The sequence below is a fragment of the Sceloporus occidentalis genome, unplaced genomic scaffold (genome assembly GCF_023333645.1).
Source record: "Sceloporus occidentalis isolate IW3139 unplaced genomic scaffold, rSceOcc1.0.p SCAF_6, whole genome shotgun sequence".
Taxonomy (NCBI): domain Eukaryota; kingdom Metazoa; phylum Chordata; class Lepidosauria; order Squamata; family Phrynosomatidae; genus Sceloporus; species Sceloporus occidentalis.
The window spans coordinates 20,467,538-20,490,773 of record NW_028316986.1 but is presented as its reverse complement, the minus strand read 5'-3'; the positions used below and the strand labels follow the sequence as shown (position 1 = coordinate 20,490,773).

The 23,236-nt window shown below is 39.3% G+C and overlaps 1 protein-coding gene across 6 annotated transcripts in view; it reads left to right on the top strand.

Annotated features, from left to right (window-relative positions):
- DHX57 (DExH-box helicase 57) overlaps positions 1 to 21,522 on the top strand; it is a 92,137-nt gene extending 70,615 nt beyond the window's left edge. For 5 of the 6 annotated variants that reach the window (XM_089529010.1, XM_089529007.1, XM_089529009.1 and 2 more), the window contains 14 exons: positions 185 to 239; positions 1,810 to 2,009; positions 3,472 to 3,588; positions 4,540 to 4,636; positions 6,076 to 6,249; positions 7,305 to 7,505; positions 7,681 to 7,957; positions 9,930 to 10,025; positions 10,139 to 10,222; positions 10,334 to 10,471; positions 13,360 to 13,434; positions 14,775 to 14,909; positions 17,595 to 17,795; positions 20,147 to 21,522. In XM_089529010.1, the coding sequence (XP_089385136.1) occupies positions 185 to 239; positions 1,810 to 2,009; positions 3,472 to 3,588; positions 4,540 to 4,636; positions 6,076 to 6,249; positions 7,305 to 7,505; positions 7,681 to 7,957; positions 9,930 to 10,025; positions 10,139 to 10,222; positions 10,334 to 10,471; positions 13,360 to 13,434; positions 14,775 to 14,909; positions 17,595 to 17,795; positions 20,147 to 20,290 (1,994 nt within the window). In that variant the 3' untranslated portion in view covers positions 20,291 to 21,522. Of the gene's footprint in view, positions 1 to 184; positions 240 to 1,809; positions 2,010 to 3,471; positions 3,589 to 4,539; positions 4,637 to 6,075; positions 6,250 to 7,304; positions 7,506 to 7,680; positions 7,958 to 9,929; positions 10,026 to 10,138; positions 10,223 to 10,333; positions 10,472 to 13,359; positions 13,435 to 14,774; positions 14,910 to 17,215; positions 17,337 to 17,594; positions 17,796 to 20,146 lie in introns of those variants that run through there. The other variant, XM_089529012.1, reaches the window with a different exon arrangement.
- Positions 21,523 to 23,236: the final 1,714 nt, after the last annotated feature.

The window sequence follows — 23,236 nt, the reverse complement described above, 5'->3', positions numbered from 1 at the left end:
TCGCTGTCTCCACACAACCCTTTCTGTAATATTGTCAAAACACGTTGCTTATCTAATTTTAGCTAATGAAATTAGCGTATGTGTAGCAATATAGAACTCTGGTGTAGTGAAATAAAGATTCTGTTCCTTTGTTCTGTTTCATGTTATTTCTCACTTCCCTTATTGTTGTTTGCATCTCTATTAGGTAGGACATTTCCAGTTGATCAGTATTTTCTAGAAGATGCAATTGCAATGACTCGGTAAGACATTTCTGATGTAACAGTGGATTTTTTGTAGGTCTCTTACATAAGACCAGACTATTCAATTGTGTGTTAATATTTAAATTCTTACTTATTTGGGTTTCCTCTTTGTTTGAAGCTTTAATGCCTCAAATATTGTAGTCTCAACTAATAGTTCCTTAGGAAATATGCATTCAGTATTACTATAATATTCAAACCATTGCTTAAAATCATGATACCCAGGTTTGCAGTCAGAGCACATGTATGAACTTACACATATTCTGAATATACATGTCTCTAAGAAATTTTTTGACCTTAAGTCTAGCACTTCTTAAAACAATTGGGATCCAAGAACCCCCCAACCACAGTTGCTTCAGGATGAGAACATATTAATTCAAATGTACAAACTCACAAGGCTAAGAGGCTATGATCTCAATCGGAAATTCAAGAGGAGAAGGGGAAGAAGATTAAATGTGTAGAAGAAGTTGCAGCATAAACTTTTGTAGACTTGGTCTATTTACTCAGATGAAAGGTTGAGCTAATCATCCTTGCCCTAAAGATGTCATTGATAATACTATTTTGTATTCATAATCCATTGTCTTGCCACCTATAGAATGCCCATCTAGAATTCCTTGTCTGGAGGTTTAATGCCCAAATATTTAGACATCCTTGGTGGTGAAAATTAATGGAGTCAGTCTTTCAGTATGGGTGCTGGTTCCAGGATTTAGCTAGAAAATTCTTTCAGCTAAATCCCCTTGGTCTGGGGCAAGACAGTCAAGCAGCTCCATATAGTACATACACACCTATCTTGGCATGAGTGTTGCATGAATATAAGCAGCTTGCAAGACTCCATAACCAATAATGCAAAGTAACTAAAATTCAGTGCATCTTCATGTACCTCCTAGTTTCTGTAATTTATATCTTCAAGAGTCACTGGTGTAGAGGGAAATGTGGTGCATGCATGCTTTGTTAAGAATGTTTATTTATTCTTGGACTTGAGTGTTAAAGAGCATGGAAATAGAATGAGAAGAGAGAATTGAGTTGGTGTACAGGTAGGTCATGTAGGCAGGAAGAAAAACGTGGCAGACAGCCAAGGAGCTGGGCCAAGGCACTGAAAATCCTCACATGGCCCTTTGCAAGCTCTGTATACTCCCAAACAATTACGGTTTATTTTGAAGAACAATTTTCTCTTAGCAATAAGGAGCAAAAGTGCCCCTACAGATACACACATCCCAGGAATTTCCTTTCAAGACCGAAACTGAGTTCATAGTCTTGTCATACACCTGTTCCTAGTTTCCTTTCCTCTCAAAATTTATTTTATTTCAACAGCCTAATTTACAGACAGGGAAAGCCTTGTGTGAGTCAGAAACATTTCTCCTGTTTTCATTTCACACAGAGATTACTGATAGATTCTGGTCCCCTTTCAATCATTTGACTATAAGGAGCTTCACTTAACAATGCTTTGTAGCCATGAAGTGTGTCAGAAGTTAAACAAAATAGTTTTTCAGGTTCAGAGGTCTCCTTGCACAGCTAGGTGTTTAAAATGTAAGATTCTTTTGACTTTCTGCCTCATTTCCCTTCTTGCATTCAGGTATGTCTTGGAACATGGCAGTCCATACATGCGTAATGCGAAGCAAGCTCCTGGCAAGCAAGCAAGACACTTGAGGACAGCTGCAGAAGAAGTAGAGGAGGATCTGAGGCGTGCTGGTTTGGCACAGAGTACAGTGACTGTTAAAGATTCTGTCCCTGATCAACAGCTAACAGTCCAGCAGTTGATGGCCCGCTACAAAGGTGAGGTCTCTGTGTGTATTCTGTGCTTGTATTGTAGCTGTTTATTTTTAAGAGTTCTTTTTAGGTAAAAAAGATATATGCATTATATGTTCAAATCCTATAATGTTTCTGTAGAGTTGTATAAAAGGCATAGCCTGGAGGCCTGTATGAGGCTTCTTGGTCTTTTCTAAGAGAGAAAATACAGTGCGCCCTCATCATATGCGGGCACGCTTTTTGCAACTTTCAGCATACACTGAAAGCCGCGCTAGGAGACAGGACGGCGCGTCCCGTAAGGGATAAAGGAATGCGTGCACAAGCCCCATTCATTTAAATGGGGCTTGAGCATAGGCGGAATTCTCCGCATAAAGGAAGGGCAGACTACTTTTTAAAATTTGTTGTTAGCTGCTTTGAATTCCTATATCTAGAAAAAGGCAGAAGGAGAAACAGGAGGAAGATGATTTAAAAAAGTTAAAGGTTTCCCCTTTGACATGATTGTCAAGTCATGTCTGACTGTAGGGGATTGTGCTCATCCATCTACTTGCACTTTTACATGCTTTCGAAATGCTAGGTTGGCAGAAGCCAGAACTATTGATGGAAGCTCACTCGGTCATGTGGCGCTTGAATCTTGAACTGCCAATCTGCTGACTTTGTGAACATCAGAGTCAGTATCTTAACTGTTGAGCCACTGTGCCCCTTTAGGAGGATGATAAAAGCAGCAAAAGAATTATAGCAATGTCACAATTTTGGTGTAGTGGTTTGAGTATTGCACTATGACTCTGCAGACCAGGGTTTGAATCCCCACTCAGCCATGGAACCCACTGGGTGACTTTGGGCAAATCACTTTCTCTCCACCTCAGGAGGAAAAAGACAACCCCCCTCTGAGCAAATTTGCCAAGAAAAACCTGTTGCTTTAGGGTTTACATATGTAAAAAAATGACATGAACGCACACAGCATAGCAGAGTCAGACCATTTAGTTCAATATGAATGAAGGCGGGGTTTGGCTTTCTGGCATCTCCCCAACACCTCACAGTTGCCCATCCCTTCTCTGCTGGTTAATATTCCCTGCTTCTCACCTTCTGACCTACTAGTTAAGATAAATCACCCGAAGGATAATTGGAGATAGCAAATCATTCTTGGGCAAGTATAATTTCAATTAATTTATCTTGCCTTGTCCCAAGGCAACTTCCAGCTCTTTTGGGGCCTTATTGTCTTTGACAAGAGAACTTTTAGAATTTTGAACTAGTAGAGCTGAACTGTTTTTCATTTGAAGATGAGTGTGATCTGTAGTCATACTTTTTTCTTACATTGTGTTACTAATATAGGAATAGTTAAAATAGCTGAGGTGTCAGAATCTGTTATTCCATGCCAGAGAAAATGAAGTAATGGTTGACCTTTTCCTCTTGACAAAGTTTTTATATATTTGGATGTGATGGTAGTTTTGTGCTCTTCTATTAAACTGTTTCTGCTCACTTTCTCTTTCAGGGATTAGGACATCAGTATTAAAAACAATGGCAACCATGGATTTAGACAAAGTTAATCTTGAACTAATTGAGGCCTTGTTAGAGTGGATTGTCAGTGGCAAGCATTCATATCCACCAGGTAATAAAATGTGGGAGTGCAATCTTTGTCTGTATGCAGTTTTAACAAATTAATTTGGCTGAGGTGATTGTGATGATGATTACTTCAAGTAGTCTGTTATTAAGTTCTACTTTGCTGTTATTATGAGGGAAACTAGTTTTTTGACATGGTTACTTTGAAACCATCAGCAGGCCTTTTTTTTTTACAAGCTGTAAACTTATGATCAGGGTACAAAAGAATAAAAATTTGTAGCACAATCAAAAGTTGGGATTTAAAATTTGAATAGTTCTTTGTTCCATCATGAACTGATTAAATTGTTCCTCACATTCAATTGCACTGATAAACTTTGGGTTGAGCAAACTAGGAAATAATGCATTAAGCCCTGTGTGCAAGGACATTAGAGAGAAGAAAAGGGACGTATTTCTACTATTGGGGTGAAGCAAAAATGAAGAAGAATTCTTCAGTTCAAGAAGTCTTTTATGAAATCAGTAGAATTACATCACAAAAAGATTATTTTATCACCTGAGTTGGGAGCACAATTTCTTTTCTATAATGCAAATGAGATTCTTACAAACTATTGATTGTGGATTTATGTTTGGGAGCGTATGTAGAGATTGCACAAAATTGAAAAGGCTTAAATATCCTGTTACTTTCTTGATTGTTACATAGAGTCTGGAACATCATACTGATGTGGAAATTATCTCATTAGTTATGCAAACAAAATTGCCAGTCTTCTTGCTCCCCCTTTCTCCCATGTTGATTTTTGAAAAGAGACTATTATAATGGTCATATAGCTGGAGATGATGATAATGATGATGATTTGGATAGTCAGAAGCCATCAATTCATTATTCCTCATTGTACTGGATCTGAGATGCATTGTGTGTTGCATATTTATTTATGCAAAATCTTTTTAGAAATCAATAAAGTCTTTTCTGTTAATTCAATCTTCTTTTTTACATACTTCTATCTAGGTGCAGTACTGATATTTTTGCCAGGTCTGGCAGAAATTAAAACACTATATAAGCAATTGCAGTCTAATTCACTGTTCAATAACCGTCACAGCAAACGGTAAGTGAAGAATATGCTTCCCTTAACCCATTTTAAAAAATAAAATTAGTTTAGGAAATGTTATTGAGGAGAAAGATGGCATCCTAGCAACCTTGTCTAGTGGGGTTTATATTATGTGTTTAAAAGTATAACATAATAGATAATACCTATAGCTGGTATAGCCGGTTTATAAACTGTGTTTATTACTTAGTTGTGTATAAATTACTGCTACTAAAGAAAATAAATTTGTTCTATTCAGAGATAAGACTAAACCATGTTTAGTCTTACACAGATTATACTTGTACACTCTTTCCTCTGCTCACAATATGTTGTTTTCCCTTTTGTTTACAATTTAGCAACATGCTATAGTTGGAATTATATCAAAACTGAGGAACTGTGATTTATTTGCAAACTGGGACATCATAATCTAGTTCAAAATACGTTACATGCCTAGATTCCAAAAGTCATAGTTTGCCCAGGTCAGATGGAATGACACACTATGACTTGCTTCAAAAGCAAGAGAGAGGGGGGGAATATCAGACCACTATAGGTAGACCAGAAGTTTGTGGGAACGAGGCTGATTTATATAGTGACAAACCATGGTTTGGTATTATTTCTGTGGTCTAATTGATCTACTAATATTTTTTTTAATTGATACAGAGTGTTTAAAATGTTCTTCTACTTTCCCTGAATCTGTTGGAACAGTTCAGTTTATTTAATTTGATTATTTATTTAAAAGATTTTAAAACCAATTTTACAAACACATTTGAGGCCAGTTTGGTGGATCCAGAGAGAGCACAGGACAAAGAGAAAGCCAGTGAGGGAACAGCTGGGGTATTGCTCAGAATAAACAGTTAGTGCGGTGTAATGGTTTGAGTGTTAAGATTACAACTCTGGAGACCAGAGTTCGATTCCCAACTCAGCCATGAAACCCACTGGGTGAAGTTGAGCAAGTCATATGCTCTCAGCCTAAGGGGGAAGCAATGGCAAACCACCTCTGAAGAAATCTTTCCAAGAAAATCCTATTATAGGTTCGCCTTAAGATCTCCATAAATCAGAAGGCACATAACATACACACACACACTTGCCACCCTGCATTTATGCTGAAAATAGTTGCTTCACTCTTCCTGAAAGTAGTCCTGGCCCCCATTGGGAAAGTTTTCTGCTTCTGAACTTGAAGAATGCTGCGGTTTCCTCCACAAGCAGAGTTGGAAATGCTGCTTCCAGTGTATTCCATAAATGATTATAATGTGAGATAAATGCTATAGGTGGATCCTGTCTTGGGCTTGTTGTGATATCTTACGTGGCCTTTTTTAGCATGAAATAACAGATGTACTGCAAAATGGAACTAGAATTCCACTTTAACAGCTCTGGTTTTACTATGTGAAAGAACTGACAGAGATGAAAAAAGACTCACAACTCATCTCCTCAACCTGCTCTCTGTTCTTTTTTTCTCCTAGCTGTGTTGTTTATCCACTCCATTCTTCACTGTCCAGTGAGGAACAGCAGGCCGTGTTCCTTAAGCCTCCCACAGGAGTCACCAAGATTATCATATCTACAAATATAGCAGAAACGTCCATTACCATTGATGATATAGTCTATGTGATTGATTCAGGAAAGATGAAAGAGAAAAGGTGCATGGATAAAGAAGTGGGAAGACTAATATAAAAAAGTAGTGTAGTATATAATATTTCTTAAAAGAAAAAGGCTATGTATATGGTGATGTTCATATATTACTGCAAATGGGGGCTCAGGAGCTGCAGGAAGCCAGTATTTTCCCCATCCCTGCTATACTGCTGCATGCTTCCTATTTTTCAGCAAGTCCATAGAAGTCTATGTAGCTTCATTGCCCTTTTGTCACCCTCACCCACTTTCAAATTTCCTTGTAATCCAAATTTTATTTCCCTTCTTATCTACATATACTCTTTCTTTCCTATATAGGACCTAATAATTTCACTTACCTTTCTTGCTTCAGCATATGATTTTCCTTAGCAAATTATAAAAGGAGGGTTTATAATCTGGATGTTGACCCTGCTTCTTAGACCACGGGTGGGGGAAGTTCAGCCCATGGGCTACATGAAATTCCCTGAAGTCCCCCTGGAGACCCCGAAATCTTCCAGCTTCCCCCCAAAAATTTAAAAGGCAATTTCAGTTGATTTTCAGAACCAAGAGGGAGACTACATCACAACTAACTACATTGGAAACAGCTGTGTGTCTTGGGGTGGGCAAGGGGCTACAGAAATAGTCTCCACCCACCTCCACAGTTGTCCATCCATTTTAAGTAAATCTTCCAGTAGTACTTGTTTTTCCTCTTAATCTTTTAAAAAAACAAATGAACCAAAAGTTAATGATTGCAAAACAATATGTACAGCTATGCTGTAAAAATTATTTTGCTTAGACAGACATTAAAGACTATTTGTTCTGGCAGGCTTTGTTTGTCCACTTTTTAAAAAAATGCCACTTGAAAATTTGATCATGTGGTTTTGTTCCTTGGGCTTTATGTGACATTTTATTGTTTTTATTGTACAGCACCCTCAGCATTTACTAGGTTGGGGGTTTATTCATACATCTAATCGAATGAATATTTCAGTAATAAAAAATGTTATATAGTCACCCTGAAAAACTCAGAACGCTACCTCCTAAAGATCAGTCTTAATATTTAAAACACCACTGTATATATTCTTTACAGGTATGATCCTAGCAAAGGCATGGAAAGCCTGGAAGATATATTTGTGTCCAAAGCCAATGCCTTGCAAAGAAAAGGGAGAGCAGGTCGTGTAGCCTCTGGTGTTTGCTTTCATCTCTTCAGTAGCCATCATTATAATCACCACCTTTTAAAGCAGCAGTTACCTGAAATACAAAGAGTGCCTTTGGAGCAACTCTGTCTCCGGTAAATCATTTTTTCCATTAGTAGCCATTTAATCTTCATTGATACAGCTATTTAACATGCTCTTGGCATATCTTGGAAATGTTTTCTCTCTCCTACTTAATCCTAATCCCTACTTCAATTTATTGCAAATTCAGCCCAAACAATCCAAATATTATTTGCACCCTCTTTCTTCCAGGATTAAGATTTTGGAAATGTTCTCCTCACATAGCCTTCATTCAGTTTTATCCCGATTGATTGAGCCACCAACGGCTGAGTCTCTGCGTGCATCAAAAGTGCGGTTGCAAGATGTTGGAGCCCTAACTTCAGATGAAAAGCTCACTCCTTTGGGGTATCACTTGGCTTCCTTGCCTGTTGATGTAAGGATTGGGAAGCTAATGCTGTTTGGCACTATATTTCGCTGTCTAGATCCTGCACTGACCATAGCAGCAAGCAGGGCCTACAGATCGCCTTTTGTAAGTACAGTAGTGTTGTTCTAAATTATGCCTACATGTTAATTACTACACTTTTAAAAAAGGAGACTTCCAAAATGGGTAGGAAACTGCAGTTATTTGCCCTGGTATTCTTTTGCATGGATTGTCGAAAAATTCAAAAAACAATCACCCACCCCCAAAGCAGTTGGAAGTTCACTTCAGTAGTGAAGTGTGTGTGTGTGTGTGTGTGTGTGTGTTAAACAGTGCGGGTGTTGGCTGCAACCTGTTTGGAAGGTGAACTCCTGGAGGCTAGATATGCAGAGTAGGAATGGATGTACTCTTTCAAATTGCCTCTAGCCTTAAAAAAATTAATTCCCAATATACATAAAAATATACACAAGATGGAAAATGGAAATTCCACCACAAATGCACCTAGAGTGTATACTTAGAATATACTGTATCTTGTGGGGATTTATGTTCAAACTCAACCAATCTGGGCTTTGATTAAATAAAAACTCAATTCCTGGCTTCCTTTCAAAAGCATGAATGAATTATATTAAAAATAACAGAACCTGAATCCTTACATTGAATCAAAGATAAATGAAGCCCCATATAAAAACAGTGACATAAATAATAAATTCTTAAACTAAATCCTTCAGCTGCTTTCTTGGCACCTATCATCCCCTTCTCTCCTGTTGCCCATCTTGACTGTCCTAATTGCCCACTCCACTGCATTCTCTTCTGTCTCCTAGGGACCTCTCATACCTTATCCAGAAGGTACTGTAGCCAAATGGTATTGTTAGAACTGGTTATTTCAAGCGCTTCTGTTCAGAAAATCACAAACTGTTTGATCTGTCAGTTATTGCAACATAAATACCATGTGATTCAAGAAAGCAGGCGAAATGCTGACTATCAAAACTTAATATTGAATGGCCTTAGCCTGGAAGATAATACTTAAAATCACTCATCCACAGCAAATGCCACTCTCCAGAATATTCTGTCCTCTCTGTTCTATAACTGCTACTTTGGCTACAGTACATTTTGATTCATATCAGAGAAACTGAAGACAGGAGCCAAAATGTTTTGCTTTAAGACTTTAATAGTTCTCTTGGATTAGTAACCCTAATAATGATAGATGATTTAATATATTAATTGCATCTTTCTGAGATCCAGAACAAATATGTCTGAAGTCCTGCGTTTCTTTAAAATCATGTATGTGTATCCATGTAAGTGCACAAATGTACATATACACATATTAAGCAAAGATGTATCTTTGAACATCACAACACTTTGTGACAAGAAATACCATACAGTAGAATGAATGTGTATATGCATTAAGCCCTGACAGTATCTTCAATGTTACGAGATACAAGAGCCAGTGTGGCTGGAACTGGATTAGAGAAACCTGCCACTAGTCCTGATCAGTCACAAGCCTTGGGATAGCTCCTGTGTCTCCCCTTAATTTAAATCAGAGACTTCTTGTGGGATGAAATAGGAAGGCTCCATGTACATCACTCTGCTTTCTATGGGAAAAGGGAAGAATATAGTAGCCATTATAACTCTGTGTGAAAACCCTTTGGAAATTTTATCTTGGTTTGTGTCTCTGCTGCATTCTGTAGGTTGTTACTTACAGGATTCTTGCATTGTTGTTTGTTATTGTGTGCCTTCATGTCTTTTCCAACTTAGGGCAACCCTAAGGCAAAACCTATCATGGGGTTTTCTTGACAAAATTTGTTCAGAGAGGGTTTGTCTTTGCCTTCGTCTGAAGCTGAAAGAATGTAATTTGCCCAAGGTTGCCCAGTGGGTTTCTGTGGCTAAGCAGGGATTTGAACCCTGGTCTACAGAGTCAGACTCCAACACTCAACCCACTATACCACGTTTGCATTTTTGATCTTGCATAACTTCAGTAGAATTAACCCAGAAGAATGAATTTTGTGTACAAATAGAACTGTGATAGACCATATTTTAATTTTAAATATGCCAGTTGTATAATTGTGTGTTTTTAATTATAAAGGTTTCTCCATGGGACAAAAGAGAAGAGGCATTCAAGAAAAAGCTGGAATTTGCAATAGGAAACAGTGATTACCTGGCTCTTCTCCAAGCATATAAGGTGAGGAATAAATGTCTGTTCTTTTATTTCATCTCCAAAGCTGCCTTGTTGTAGGCCCTCTAAACTATAAGAGACAAGACAGTCTGGTAACATTTTACAATTCCACTATTTAGGGATGGCGTCTATCTTCAAAAGAGAGCTCTCAAGCAAGTTACAGATTTTGCAGAGAAAACTTCTTGTCAGAAAACATTCTTCAGGTAATGTAATATTCTTCTGGGGTGCTGAGGAGCAATCTACACAGTCCGATATGGTTGTAATTGGGAACTAAGAAAAGTGTCTCTTATCTTCCCCTGCCCCCATTACTTTAGGAAATGGCTAGTTTAAAAAGGCAATTCACTGAACTCCTGTCTGATATTGGATTTGTGAAGGAGGGACTCAGAGCCTGGGATATCGAGAGGAGATGGGCTCAAGGAGGGGATGGCATTCTTGAAGCTACAGGAGAAGAGGTAACTGGACTGGTAACAGAGAAGGGATATGTGCCTTCTTCTAATTAATTCATTACAGCTGTGTACCTTTTAGTCTTCTTTAAATGTTCTCCCTCTCATTCTGTGCCACTGTCCTCATCTGTCCAAATAAATTGGAAATTGATGGCATCTATATATTCTTTATACCTGCTCCTGCTCCACTGACTATTTTGTACACCCCCCTCCTCTTTGAGATCTAAGAACCTATGAATAGCTACAGCCTTTGATGGAGTCTTTCCCAATGACTTGGGATTTCCTGCTTGAGGAATGTTTGGTTAATTATTTTATTTCAAGCTGACTAAAAACTATGTTACCCAGTTATAGTTTTTGCTTCATTTGGTCTTTCTGAATGCCTGATGAAGCAGATATAAGTGAAGCAGAACTTGTGCCTTACTTGCATAATACTAGTAGTGAAAAACAGATCTGCATTATTGAGCTTAATTGACCAGGAGCCAAAAGAACTCTGGACTGAAGCCAAGGACATTGTTAGAGAGGAAAGCAGGAAACACTGTCTGTAGCCAAAAAGAATGATAAGTCTCAGTGGATGACAGATGAAACTCTACAAGCAGTCAAGGACAGAAAAGAAGCAAAAATTAAAGGTGACAGAAATAGAACCAGAACAATGAATGTAAATGTACAATGTCTTGTGCACAGAGTTAAGGCAAACTACTGTAATAATCAATGCAGTGAAATAGAAGCTAACAACAGAAAAAGAAGAACAAGACACCTTTTCCACAAGATCTGAGAAATCAAAGGAAAAATTAAACCAAAAGTTGGGATGCTTTACAACCAGCAGGGTAACATTATGCATGACCAAGAAGAAATGAAAAGATGATGGAAACAATACAAGAAAGAACTATATAAAAGAGATGAAAGAATGACAGTTTCAGTTAAAGAAGAAACATATGAGGACAAACCTCTAGTTTTAAAAAGTGAAGTGAGAGCTACACTCAGAACACTTCAGAAAAATAAGTTATCGTGAACAGATGGCACACGAGTAGAGCTGTTCCAAGTTACACAGAAATAATCTGTTCTAGTTTTAATTAAAATCCATCAACAGATTTGGGAACAAAAACAATGCCCCACAGACTGGAAATGCTCCATATACATTCCAGTCCCCAAAAAAGGGAACTCCAGGGAGTTCAGTAACCACAGGACCATTGCATTAATTTTCCATGCAAGCAAAGTGATGCTCAAAATTATACAACAAAGACTTTACATATATGGAGCAAGAAATGACAGATGTCCAAGCTGGGTTCAGGAAAGGAAGAAGCACTAGGGATCATGTTACAAAACTATGTTGGATAATGAAATATACTAAGAAATTTCAAAAGAAAATCAGCATGTGCTTTATAGACTATAACAAAGCTTTTGGTTGTGTAGATCATGAGAAACTATGGATTGCTATTTAAGAAATGGGTGTGCCACAACATTTGGTTGTCCTGATGCGTAACCTATTCTCAGGACAAGAGGCTATTGTTAGAGGACAGAACAGGGGGAAACAGAATGAGGTCTGGGTGTCTGGCAAGGCTGTATTCTACCACTCTGTCTGTTTAACCTGTATGCTGAACATATACACACAGTAAAGCAGGATTAGGCTTGGAGGAAGTCGGTTTGAAAATTGGAGGAAGGAACATCAACGATCTAAGATACGCAGATGACACCATACTATATAAAAGTCCAAGGATTTGACAAGATTATGGAAGAAAGTAAAAGCAGCTGAACATTCCAAAAACAAAAATAATGACCATAGATACTCTGTATAATTTTAAAATAGTCAGTGCAGACATTGAAATAGTTCCAAGATTTTTCATACTTGGGTTCAATCATCAATCAGAGCAGAGCCACAGTCAAGAAATCAGAAGACTTGCTCTTAGAGGGCAGCAATCCTGAAGTGTAAAAATAACTCACAGAATACTAATGTTAGGATAGTTCATGATGTAGTATTCCCCATTTCTATGTGTGGTTGTGAAAACAGTGAAAAAAGCTGATAGGAAGAAAATACACTCATTTGAGAAGTGATGCTGGAAAAGAGTTCTGTGAATACTGTGCACTGCTAAAAAGATCAATAAATGAGTCCTAGAGCAAATCAGGCTCAACCTGTCCCTAGAAGTCAAGATGATTAAACTGAGACTGTTGCACTTTGGCCATATCATGAGAAGACATAACTCACTAGAAAGGACAATAATGTTTCCTAAGGTGGAAGGCAGTAGAAAAAGAGAAAGACTGCATTACAGATGGATAGACTCAATCGCCACAGCCCTGAGTTTGCAAGAACCTGAGTGGGGCTGTTGATGACAGAGTCACTTAGAGGTTTCTCATTCATAGAGTCCCCATAGGTCAACTTGATGGCAATTAATGACAACTATTAGAATAAGAGAGTGGAAGTCATGAGCACAAGGGAGCTGTGGATATGGCTGAGCACATCCCACCTGAGACTTTGCTTAAAGAAAATCCAAGATAATACTCACTGCTATCTCCAGCTGAAAGGATGTCAGGTAAAAGGGCTACATGAGACTTCTGTCTGAGAGCCATTGCTAGTCAGAATCAACAGTACCAGGCTTAAATGGGCTAGTAGTCTGACTCAGGGTAAGACTGCTTCATGTATTTTTATGGGGGGGGGGGGGGAGAGATTGTCATGTATAGTATGGAATTTACATCCCTTAACTTTTGACCTTTTTATGTATATTTCCTTCACATTTTGGAACCTCTGTATGGTCTAGAAACCCTTCTTTTCTTAAAAAATGCAAATAAAAACTGGAATTCTAGGTTCCTATGCCCCTAAACTTGTGCTTCCCAGTTTCATGCAAACATCTACACAAGTGACAATCAACATACTCTAATTTATGGCATTTTGTTTACATTTACAGGCAAATGCAAATGCAGAGAATGTTAAGTTGATATCAGCTATGCTATGTGCTGCACTGTATCCCAATGTAGTGCAGGTAAGACAGGGTTGTTGTTGTTTTTCCCCATCTAGTTGTGTATGTCCATATATTGTATCTGCCTCTCCTGTTCTAGTGAACTCATTAGTATCATGCTCCACACTTGCTAATAGCATATTCTTTGCTAAAAGGGGAATTAGGTAACTCTTTGGAAACGCCATTTCTGTACAGTAGAAGCGGCCAAAGAGACTCTAGATCAGGGGTAGGCAACCTTTTTGAGCCGGGGGCCAGGTTGCTGTCCCTCAGACAACTGGGGGGCCGAACTCAAAATGGCACCCAGAGCAGCGCGGAAGCTGCGGTGGGGGCGGGCTGGGGCCGGTCCCAAGGCCTCGCCAGGCCAGATCCGGCCCGCGGGCCATAGGTTGCTGACCCCTGCTCTAGATAGACCAACATGCAGATCACAAGCTATTCAAGAAAGACATAGATGCCAGGAGGAAAGAGTCAGATTCACTTTTATATAGCTAAGATCAATACGCCATTTCTCTTTTTCTCAATTTTGATTATTCTTAGAGAGCCTGAGAAGAGATACAGCATGGAGTAACTTGTGCTACAAGAGACTGTACAATGTAGTTGTTTGAGTGTTGGACTAGGATGCTGAGAGACCAGGATTTAAATTCCCAGCCTCAGAGGAAGCCAATAATATATATGTGTGTGTGTGTGTGTGTGTGTGTGTGTGTGTGTTTTAAAAAATCTGAACAAATCTTTCCAAAAACCTGATAAGTTTGCCTTAGGGTCACCATAAGTTGGAAACAACTTGAAGGCTCATAATAACAATACTTTAATATATTTTAAAGTTGGCTGAGGGATTCTGAGAATTGTAGCTCCCAAAGTAATTTTTTCAAGCACTGTCTTCCCAGATTGAGAAACAAATATTTGTCACAAGTTTGCAAAACCCTATGGTAAGCAGATTATTAATGTTAATGTTTCAATAGGCAGGTGATTTGGGGGTGGTGCTGGTTGGTAGGTACATCATCTTGTCATGCTGTGCCACTGAAGACACTTGTTTCAGCTTGCTTTCAGCAAGCTCTGGGGTTGTAAAACTTAACTGAAGCAATGGGAAGAGAGTGGTACTACAGATCTAGAGAAGGTCTACTACTGGAGGAGGAGGATAATTAGCATGTATACCATGTTTTACTTGTATGCACAAGTGCATACGATAAGCATTACCTCAAGAAGATCTACAACAGTCTTTTAAAGTAGCTCATGGTACATATCAGGGTCTCTGTTGCTTACAGAGTTTCTGTCTGTACAACTTTGTTTTACTGAATGGGAGTTGCTTCTGAGAACTAGTCAAATGTCTGTTTTCCCTCCCTCCCTCCCATTCTTTTTTACTTATTTAGGTGAAAACGCCAGAAGGAAAGTACCAGAAGACCAGTACAGGAGCTGTTAAAATGAATCCAAAACCTGGGGAGCTGAAGTTTGTTACAAAAAAAGAGGGCTATGTTTACATCCATCCATCCTCTGTAAACTACCAGGTGATTTCCCCAATCCCATCAATACAGCTTATATCTGTAGTTGTTACCAACACAGATGCATAAACAGGCTTCTTCACATAAGGAAAGCATGCAAATTAATAGATGTTTGAGTGTGTGGCGATTCCATGTCATTACACATTTGTAAACTGCCCTGTAATTACCTACCCTTTATCTGTACAGATACAGAGTAACTTTCCCTGTCATCTAACCATGCAAGTAAACCCTGGATATTATCAGTTAAAGTGGAATAATAGCACTACAACAGAGTAGTGTGATCATGTCTCTTGTCTAGAGGCTTTGAACTTCTCCTGCTAACCTTCTGAGCTTGACCATGTTATGCATTGCAGTGGTTCCGTTCCTTTCTCTCGGGCAGATCCCAGAGGGTGATGCTCGGGGACAGTTGCTCCAGTAGGAAGGAACTCACCTGTGGTGTTCCACAGGGTGCTATTCTGTCCCCGATGTTATTTAACATCTATATGAAGCCGCTGGACGAGATCATTCGGAGTTATGGAGCTGGGTGTTATCAGTACGCTGATGACACCCAAATCTATTTCTCCATGTCTCGTTTGTCGGCCTCGAATTCTGATGGCGTCTCCTCTCTCAATGAATGTCTTCGGGCAGTAATGGGCTGGATGAGGAAAAACAGATTGAGGCTGAATCCAGACAAAATGGAAGTGCTCACGGTAGCGACCCCGAAACCAAGAATTGGGTTGCAACCTCCGGTCCTGGACGGGATCACACTCTCCATCAAGGACTGCGTTCGCAGTCTGGGGGTGCACCTTGACTCGTCGCTCCTGATGTCGAACCAGGTGTCCAGAGGAGGGCAACTAAAATGGTGAAAGGTCTGGAAACCTTGTCCTATGAGGAACGACTCAGGGAGCTGGGGATGTTTAGCCTGGAGAAGGTTAAGAAAAGGTTAAGATAGCCCTGTTTAAATATTTGAAAGGCTGTCATATTGAGGAGGGAGCAAGCTTGTTTTCTGCTGCTCCAGAGAACAGGACCCAGAACAATGGATGCAAGCTACAGGAAAAGAGATTCCACCTCAACATTAGGAAGAACTTCCTGACAGTAAGGGCTGTTCGACAGTGGAACACACTCCCTTGGAGTGTGGTGGAGTCTCCTTCCTTGGAGGTCTTTAAGCAGAGGCTAGATGGCCATCTGCTGGGGATGCTTTGATTTGGATTTCCTGCATGGCAGGGGGTTGGACTGGATGGCCCGTGTGGTCTCTTCCAACTCTATGATTCTATGATTCTAGGTAAATGTGACAGTCAGGAGCGCCTGTTATCAGCTTCGGCTGATGCACCAGTTGCGCCCTTTTCTGGAAGTAAGGGATCTTGAGACTGTTGTGCACGCGCTGGTAACCTCATGTCTAGACTTCTGTAATGCGCTCTACATGGGGCTACCCTCATGCTTGGTCTGGAAGTTGCAACTAGTACAGAATATGGCAGCCAGAGTAATTTCTGGAACATCCAGGAGGGACCATATTACCCCGGTTCTAAAGTCTCTCCACTGGCTGCCCATTAGCTTCCGGATCCAATATAAGGTGCTGGTTATCACCTTTAAAGCCCTAAATGGCTTGGGTCCAAGCTATCTCCGGGACCGCCTTCTCCCCTACAATCCTCCCCGCGCACTCTGCTCCTCTGGGAGAGGCCTACTTCAGCCACAAAAATCTAGGCTCTCAGCTACCTCCCAGAGGGCATTTTCCATCGTCGCCCCCAGACTGTGGAACGGCCTGCCGGATGAGATCCGTCTGCTTACATCCTTAGACAGCTTTAAAAAGGCTGTTAAGACAGATCTCTTCCGGCAGGCCTTCCCAGAATAGAGAACCCGGCCTCAGAAAAACGTCTGGGAATAAGATACTGCCGCTCCCATTGATGGTTTGCTGAGTGATGTTGTTGACTTTCTGGTTAGTTTTTAACTTGTATGTTTTGTTTGTTTGTTTGTTTGTTTGTTTGTTTTTAAATTCTGCATTGGATTTAATACTTTTTTAAGGCGGGGAGGGCACCAGCGATTTTATATGTGCTGTATTTTTAACTTTGTTAGCCGCCTCGATTGTTCTCAGAGGGACGGGATACAAATAAATTTATTATTATTATTATTATTATTATTATTATTATTATTATTATTATATGTTGGCACAGAACTAAATGTTAACCAAGCAATATTTTGCATTGTATTTATATTATATAGAGCGGTATACAAAAGACCCAAGCACTTTTGTGTGTGTGGTTTTTTGTTTGTTTGTTTGTTTGTTCTGTTAATTCTGAAGCGACATAAGACAGGACCTTCTCATTATCTGTCCCTAGGCTCTGGAATCCCTTCTTAGAGAAGCTAGAATGGTCCTCTCTTTGGTTTCATTCTGTTGGCAGGGAAATACTTTTTCATTCTGATGGGCTTTTTGGAATGATGGATTTTAAGGGAAGTACTTTTAAGAGGATGCTGCATTGTTTTAATTATAGTGTTTTTAACTGCATTGTTTATAATTCATGTGTATCCTATAAGTTTTTAAATGTTGATAAAACTTTAGTTCTGTTTTAATGTTGATCTGTTGTATGTTTGATATTGTACTTATTTTAATTTGTAAACTGCCTGGACTCCCAGTTTTTTGCGGGTGAAGGTGGAGTATAAATAGCATTAATAAAAATGATAATTACAGTAATTATTATGTTGGATTCATTGTTTCAGACCAGGCACTTTGATAGCCCCTACTTGGTGTATCATGAGATGATAAAAACCAGCCGGGTGTTTATTCGTGACTGCAGCATGGTGTCAGTGTATCCATTGATCTTGTTTGGAGGAGGTCATGTGAATGTGCAGCTCCAAAAGGGTGCATTTGTTGTTTCCCTAGATGATGGGTGGATTCGTTTTGTTGCAACTTCACACCAGGTATGGATTTTAGCTGTTTAACATAGTATAACTGGTGCTCATGATGGGAAAATTGTTCTTTCTTTTGGTCTGTGTGGCACACACAAATGGGTAATCCTGCACTTGTGTAGTGGACCTGTGCAGTGGGCCTTTTTAGAGCTGTACAATGCATTTTGGCAGGGGCTCTTACCACTCCAATGCACATGTCCAACCATGGTTCCTACCTTTCTCCTGGGTTCCTTTTTCACAGTATTGCAGCTAGGTTTGGAACATCTATCAGTCCTTCTTTTTCTAATTTCTTCAGTGTTCCAGCTGTTTTCAGTTTCTTCTGCTTTACACCAGTCTTTTGCTTGCTATCAACAAAATATGTCTCTTATAATTTCTTCATTGTCTTATATTTTACTTGGCACATCAGGTCATTTTTATGGCCACAGTGCTAGAAATACGATCAGGGTGGGTCTAAAATCTTGGTCACAGATGAACATTTTCAGTGTTTTTTTTGCTTGAGCAAGACCCAAATCATGGGTCAGTGCCATCATTGCCAGGCTTTTACCATGCCATCCCTTTGAAACTTGTATAGCCCATTTGTGAGCTTTTGCTTTGAAGCAGGCCTTTAAATTCTTGGACAGCATGAGGGCTAGTCAGCTGCAGGCCACCATCTGTCAAGTCTGCTTGCTCCAGGCAGACCCCAGTTCAGTCCTGGCTACAAGTTCAGCCTCCGTTCGAGAACTGTACACCATCTCTGTTCTGGCCTCAGTCTCTGCGGCTGCAGAAAAAAAGCTAAGCCATGTGATTTGAGTAAGGCATTTGTTTCCAAGTGCTGACAATCTGAAACAGTCAGTGGAAACAGGAGTGAGAAGAACAAAAGAAAGAAGAAAAACATACTCTTCCTTCTTCCTCCAAGAATTCCTTATCTAAACTAGCCAAGCAATTATCCATGGTTGTGATGGTGGATCCACCATTCTTGTGAAATCTAGAATTGGTCTTCATCATATACACCCCATTATCCTTTTCTAATATTGATGCAGATCCAGGACCTGTTGTAGGCTGATAACATTCCAGACCTGCAAGGCCAACAATGCTTGCAAACCCCTTTGAATTTGTAGTACAGTTGCCAGATTAGGTAAAACTGAACAGATTGAGAAGCAAGATAATGTATAGTAACACTCAGTCAGGTGGACAAAGGTACCTATTTTCCTTACCTTTCAAAATAAGACTTTCAGATGCAACTGTTCCTTCCCAACGTGGCTTTTGCCTCCCCAATTGAGGATGGGGGGTGCAGAGGTGCTGGCTTGGTACTTTTCTGTCTCCATCCCTTACTCTCCACCAGAGAAGCAAGTGATGTTGGAGGGAATGGTTGTGTTTGAAAGATAAGGGAAGACAGGTACCTTCTCCTGGATTGATAAGAGTTTTATGGTACCTCATTCTGCTTCTCAATCTCTTCAGGGTTAACGTTTTAAGAGCGCTGTCCAACCTGGCAACTCTAATTTGGCAGTTGAGGTACAACTGACAACCACTTTTGGATGGGAAGTTGCCTGATTCCTCTCCAGCTTGCCGTTCCTTTAAGAAAAAGAACACAGGACCTCTTCATACATTTACTGATAATCCCTCTTGAATTTCCCCTACTTGTCCACAGCTTTGATCTCAATCATCTCTTTATAGGGATTGTTCTCCTACTCATCTTCATCCATCCTCTTGAGATTGTTCTCTAGGTTCTGTCACATCTTCACTGTTCTCTGTTCTAGTAAGAGAGTTCCTGTGTTTAAGGCAAAAGACAGCTCTGTATACAGTTCTTCTCAGGTTTTTTGGACTGGGACTATCAACCAGAGTGGCTTGAAACTTTGAATTTGTGTCTTACTATTAGAATCTGTAAGCCACACAAACCAAATGTGCTTTTTGAGTAGGAATTATTTGTAGGAATGGCTTATGTAAAGAAACAATTTTCATTAAACTTTTGTTTCCTCTGTATAGATGTATACATCTATAGGAATTGATATTTGAGTAGGAAACATCAAGCTCTGGGGTCCAAATCTAGTTCTCTGGGGTTACTAGGATGACCACACTCCTTTCCCCATGACATAATTTGGTGATTTCCCAGTTTTGGTTACAAGTTCTTCTCATTCAAAAAGTGACATATCTCTCCTATGGTTAGTTACTGGCAGTAAGTGCTTCAGCTAAAGTGTGTTGGTATGTTTGTTTTCAGGTTTTTGCATCTGGTCCCACCCACAACTCTAATGTGGGCCCCAGGAATTTATTTCTATTTCAGTTCAGCCATTGCACTGAAAGTGAATCCCCAGCCTTTGTTCTAAGTCTTATAAAGCCCATGCTGTCTACATTCTTATTTTGAATGTGCATGTATTTGTATTTTCCAGGTGGCAGAACTAGTGAAAGAACTTCGCTGTGAACTTGACCAGCTACTCCAGGATAAAGTCAAGAACCCCAGCATGGATCTGTGTACATGCCCCCGAGGATCTCGTATTATTAGCATGATTGTTAAACTTGTGACAACACAATAACATCACAGTACTGATTTGCTTTAAAAGGGACCTCAGCAGAAGAACCGAAACTGTGACTGAAACAACATTGATGCTTGTCAGTCTAGGACTAGTAATTCTTAGGGCTTTGAATTAAAGCCTAAAGCTAATTAAAAGGACAGTTTTAAAACCGTTTCAGGTGGAAAAGCTCTAATGGAAATAAGTGCTTTTAGAATCAGATAGAAATGGATGCATCTATAGAGGAGGCAGAAATTTAATGAAAATTATTTATTTCAATAATTACCATTCTGTGTATTATGGATGAGGATTTTTACTTTGAAGAAAACTCCAATTGAGATGCAGAAAAATTATTTTTAACTGTCTTTGTACATTTTTCTCACTATTTCAGTCCAGTAAAGAATGAACTTTCTCTAACAGAAAAACTGGTGTATCAGTTTAGTCTTGCCCTCCTCAAGAGGGCAAGGCACAGTGTTTACACAGCAAGCATCTGTGCATTTTTCTAAATCCTAAAACAGATTGCTTTGCTTCAGTGAACCTAATTCTGTCCTCATGTAATCTATCAGTGTACGCTGCCAAATTCAAATATGAATTGGATACTCTTCATGGATTAATGTCTTTAGCTGTATATAAATTGAAATGTATGTGTGCAATCTGGGCTCTAATTACATCTTATTAAAGCAAATAGGAATAGTACATATTGTCCTTCCCAAAGAGTGAGTTCATGGAAGATCTTTCTTCTCCCTGCTCTAAACTACATTCAGCTTGCCTGAGGAAATGGTAATCTGTTTCCATAAGTGGAGCAATATTTGCCAAAATGAGACTGAAGATAACACTATCACATCCATGTTGGAGCACTGCTGGTTACTGAGTCTACAAGATCATACATAGAGTAGAGCAAGTGATTGAAAGTTATGAGCAAGGTGTATTTTAATACAGTTCATTATACCTTGTGGAGCTGATCAGAATGATACCTTTTTATAAACAAGAAGCACAATCCACTTGCATAGTAGAGGCCTGCCAAAATTAAGGGAATTCCTTATGGATAGTTTGACAGACATTCCCAGCATGCTGTACTTAAGGATTTTTTAATTTTAAAAAAGTAGACCAATATTTTGGAGTGGGAGTGGAATGCATAATTGCTATGTCAATCCAAGCAACGTTAGTAACAAATTACATCAAGTAAATATTTCACCTTGGGAGTTCACTGGTATAGTGGCCAGTAACATTTCTTAATAAAGTGATCTGTCCATTAAGTTTCAATCCTTTTTTCGTTTGAATATTTTTAGAAGAAATTAATGAATGCACTTCAGTATTACTCTGTGAACCCTACGCCCAAATTAATGTTATCCCAGGCATATAGGTCAATAAGTTGCTTGCTTCTAGCTCTAATAGTGTATAGTTAAATTATGGGATGCCCACAGGAAGGAATCTAGTTTTAGCCTAGATTGCTTACAAGCTGGTACAAACAACTTTCATTTTCTGCTTAAATCACATCACCCCACACTAAAGTGTGATACAACAAGAAAAGATGTACAAAAAAGGTAGGTGGAAATCTCAGCTCAAGAAAAGATGTACAAAAAAAGGTAGGTGGAAATTTCAGCTGAAATAAAGAGAAAGGAAGTTAAATTCTTGTTTTCAAGTCTTTTTTTAATCTAGACCAACATTTCATGGTCATCAGAACTTTTAAGATTTGTAGTATTGTTCCTTAGTAAGTATAATAGAATGAAGTTCCTGTGAAAGAAAATTTTAAAAGCTTGCCTTGGTAGCTGATCACTAGCACCTTACAACTGATTTAGATGTGGCTCATTTCTTGACACGTCACCCTCATACTTTCATTTGGTAACCATCTTATGCAGCTAGCTCCATGAATGTGCAGCATGGTGGAATTTCCAATACTGAGGTCTGTCTAGATTTTCACTAATGTCCTATAATGGGTTAAAAAAAGGGCTTCAGCTGGAGATTTATTTGCACATATATTGGCTTCATGGTGTTAATTACTTTATATACTTTTGTATACTCCTGTATATACTGAATATACTCATGTATATTCCTCACCAGGAGCCCTGGTGGTGCAGTGGTTAAATGCCAGTACTGCAGCCACAATGTTGTGAGTTTGAACCTGCAAGGCTCCAGGTTGACTGAGCCTTCCATCCTTTTGTAGATCAGTAAAATGAATACCCAGCTTATTGGGGGCAATTGGCAAACACACTGTAAACCGCTTAGAGTGCTTTGGTCACTGTAAAGCTGCACAGAAATGTAAAGTGCTATTGCTACCTATGTATAAGTCTAGTTCAGTTCAGTTCATTTTTATTATGGTCATAAGCCAGCACAAAATGTGTAAGTCTAGAAATCTTAGTCAAAAATATCAACCCAAAAAACCTGGGTTGACTAATCCACAGGCCAATTTAAGTACTCTTACTAAAATAGAAACCATTCTCTTCTCTGAGTAGTAGTGAAAGGCAAGAACTTAGTCCATCCCAGGAGAACCTAAAAGAAACACCAGCCCCCACTGCTCTTCACTGTGGCACTGCTTATGTCCTTTTTGAATGCCTGGATCAGAAAATAGCATTTTTGGCACTATTTTCCTTTGCTTTGTCTTTTACGTCCTATGTTACATTCCTCTAAGTTTTACCCTTCCCTTATCCATGGGTTATATCAAAATCCATAATTTTGGCCCCCAAATATACCCTCAACTTATACATCAGGTCAACGTATACACAAGTATACAGTGGTCCCTTCCCTTACATGGGGAATCTGTTCTGGACCCCCATGTAAGAGAAATTCTGCATATGCTCGAGCGCCATTACTCTTTCTGGCATGGCTTTCAGCGTATGCTGAAAGCCTTGTATATTGCGCCTGCATATGACGCAGGTGCACAGTATATGGTAATACTAGACTGCCGCAACCCCGTGGTACAACATCCTGCAAAGATTGGCAGCAGTTATGAGATCATAAACTGGACTTACA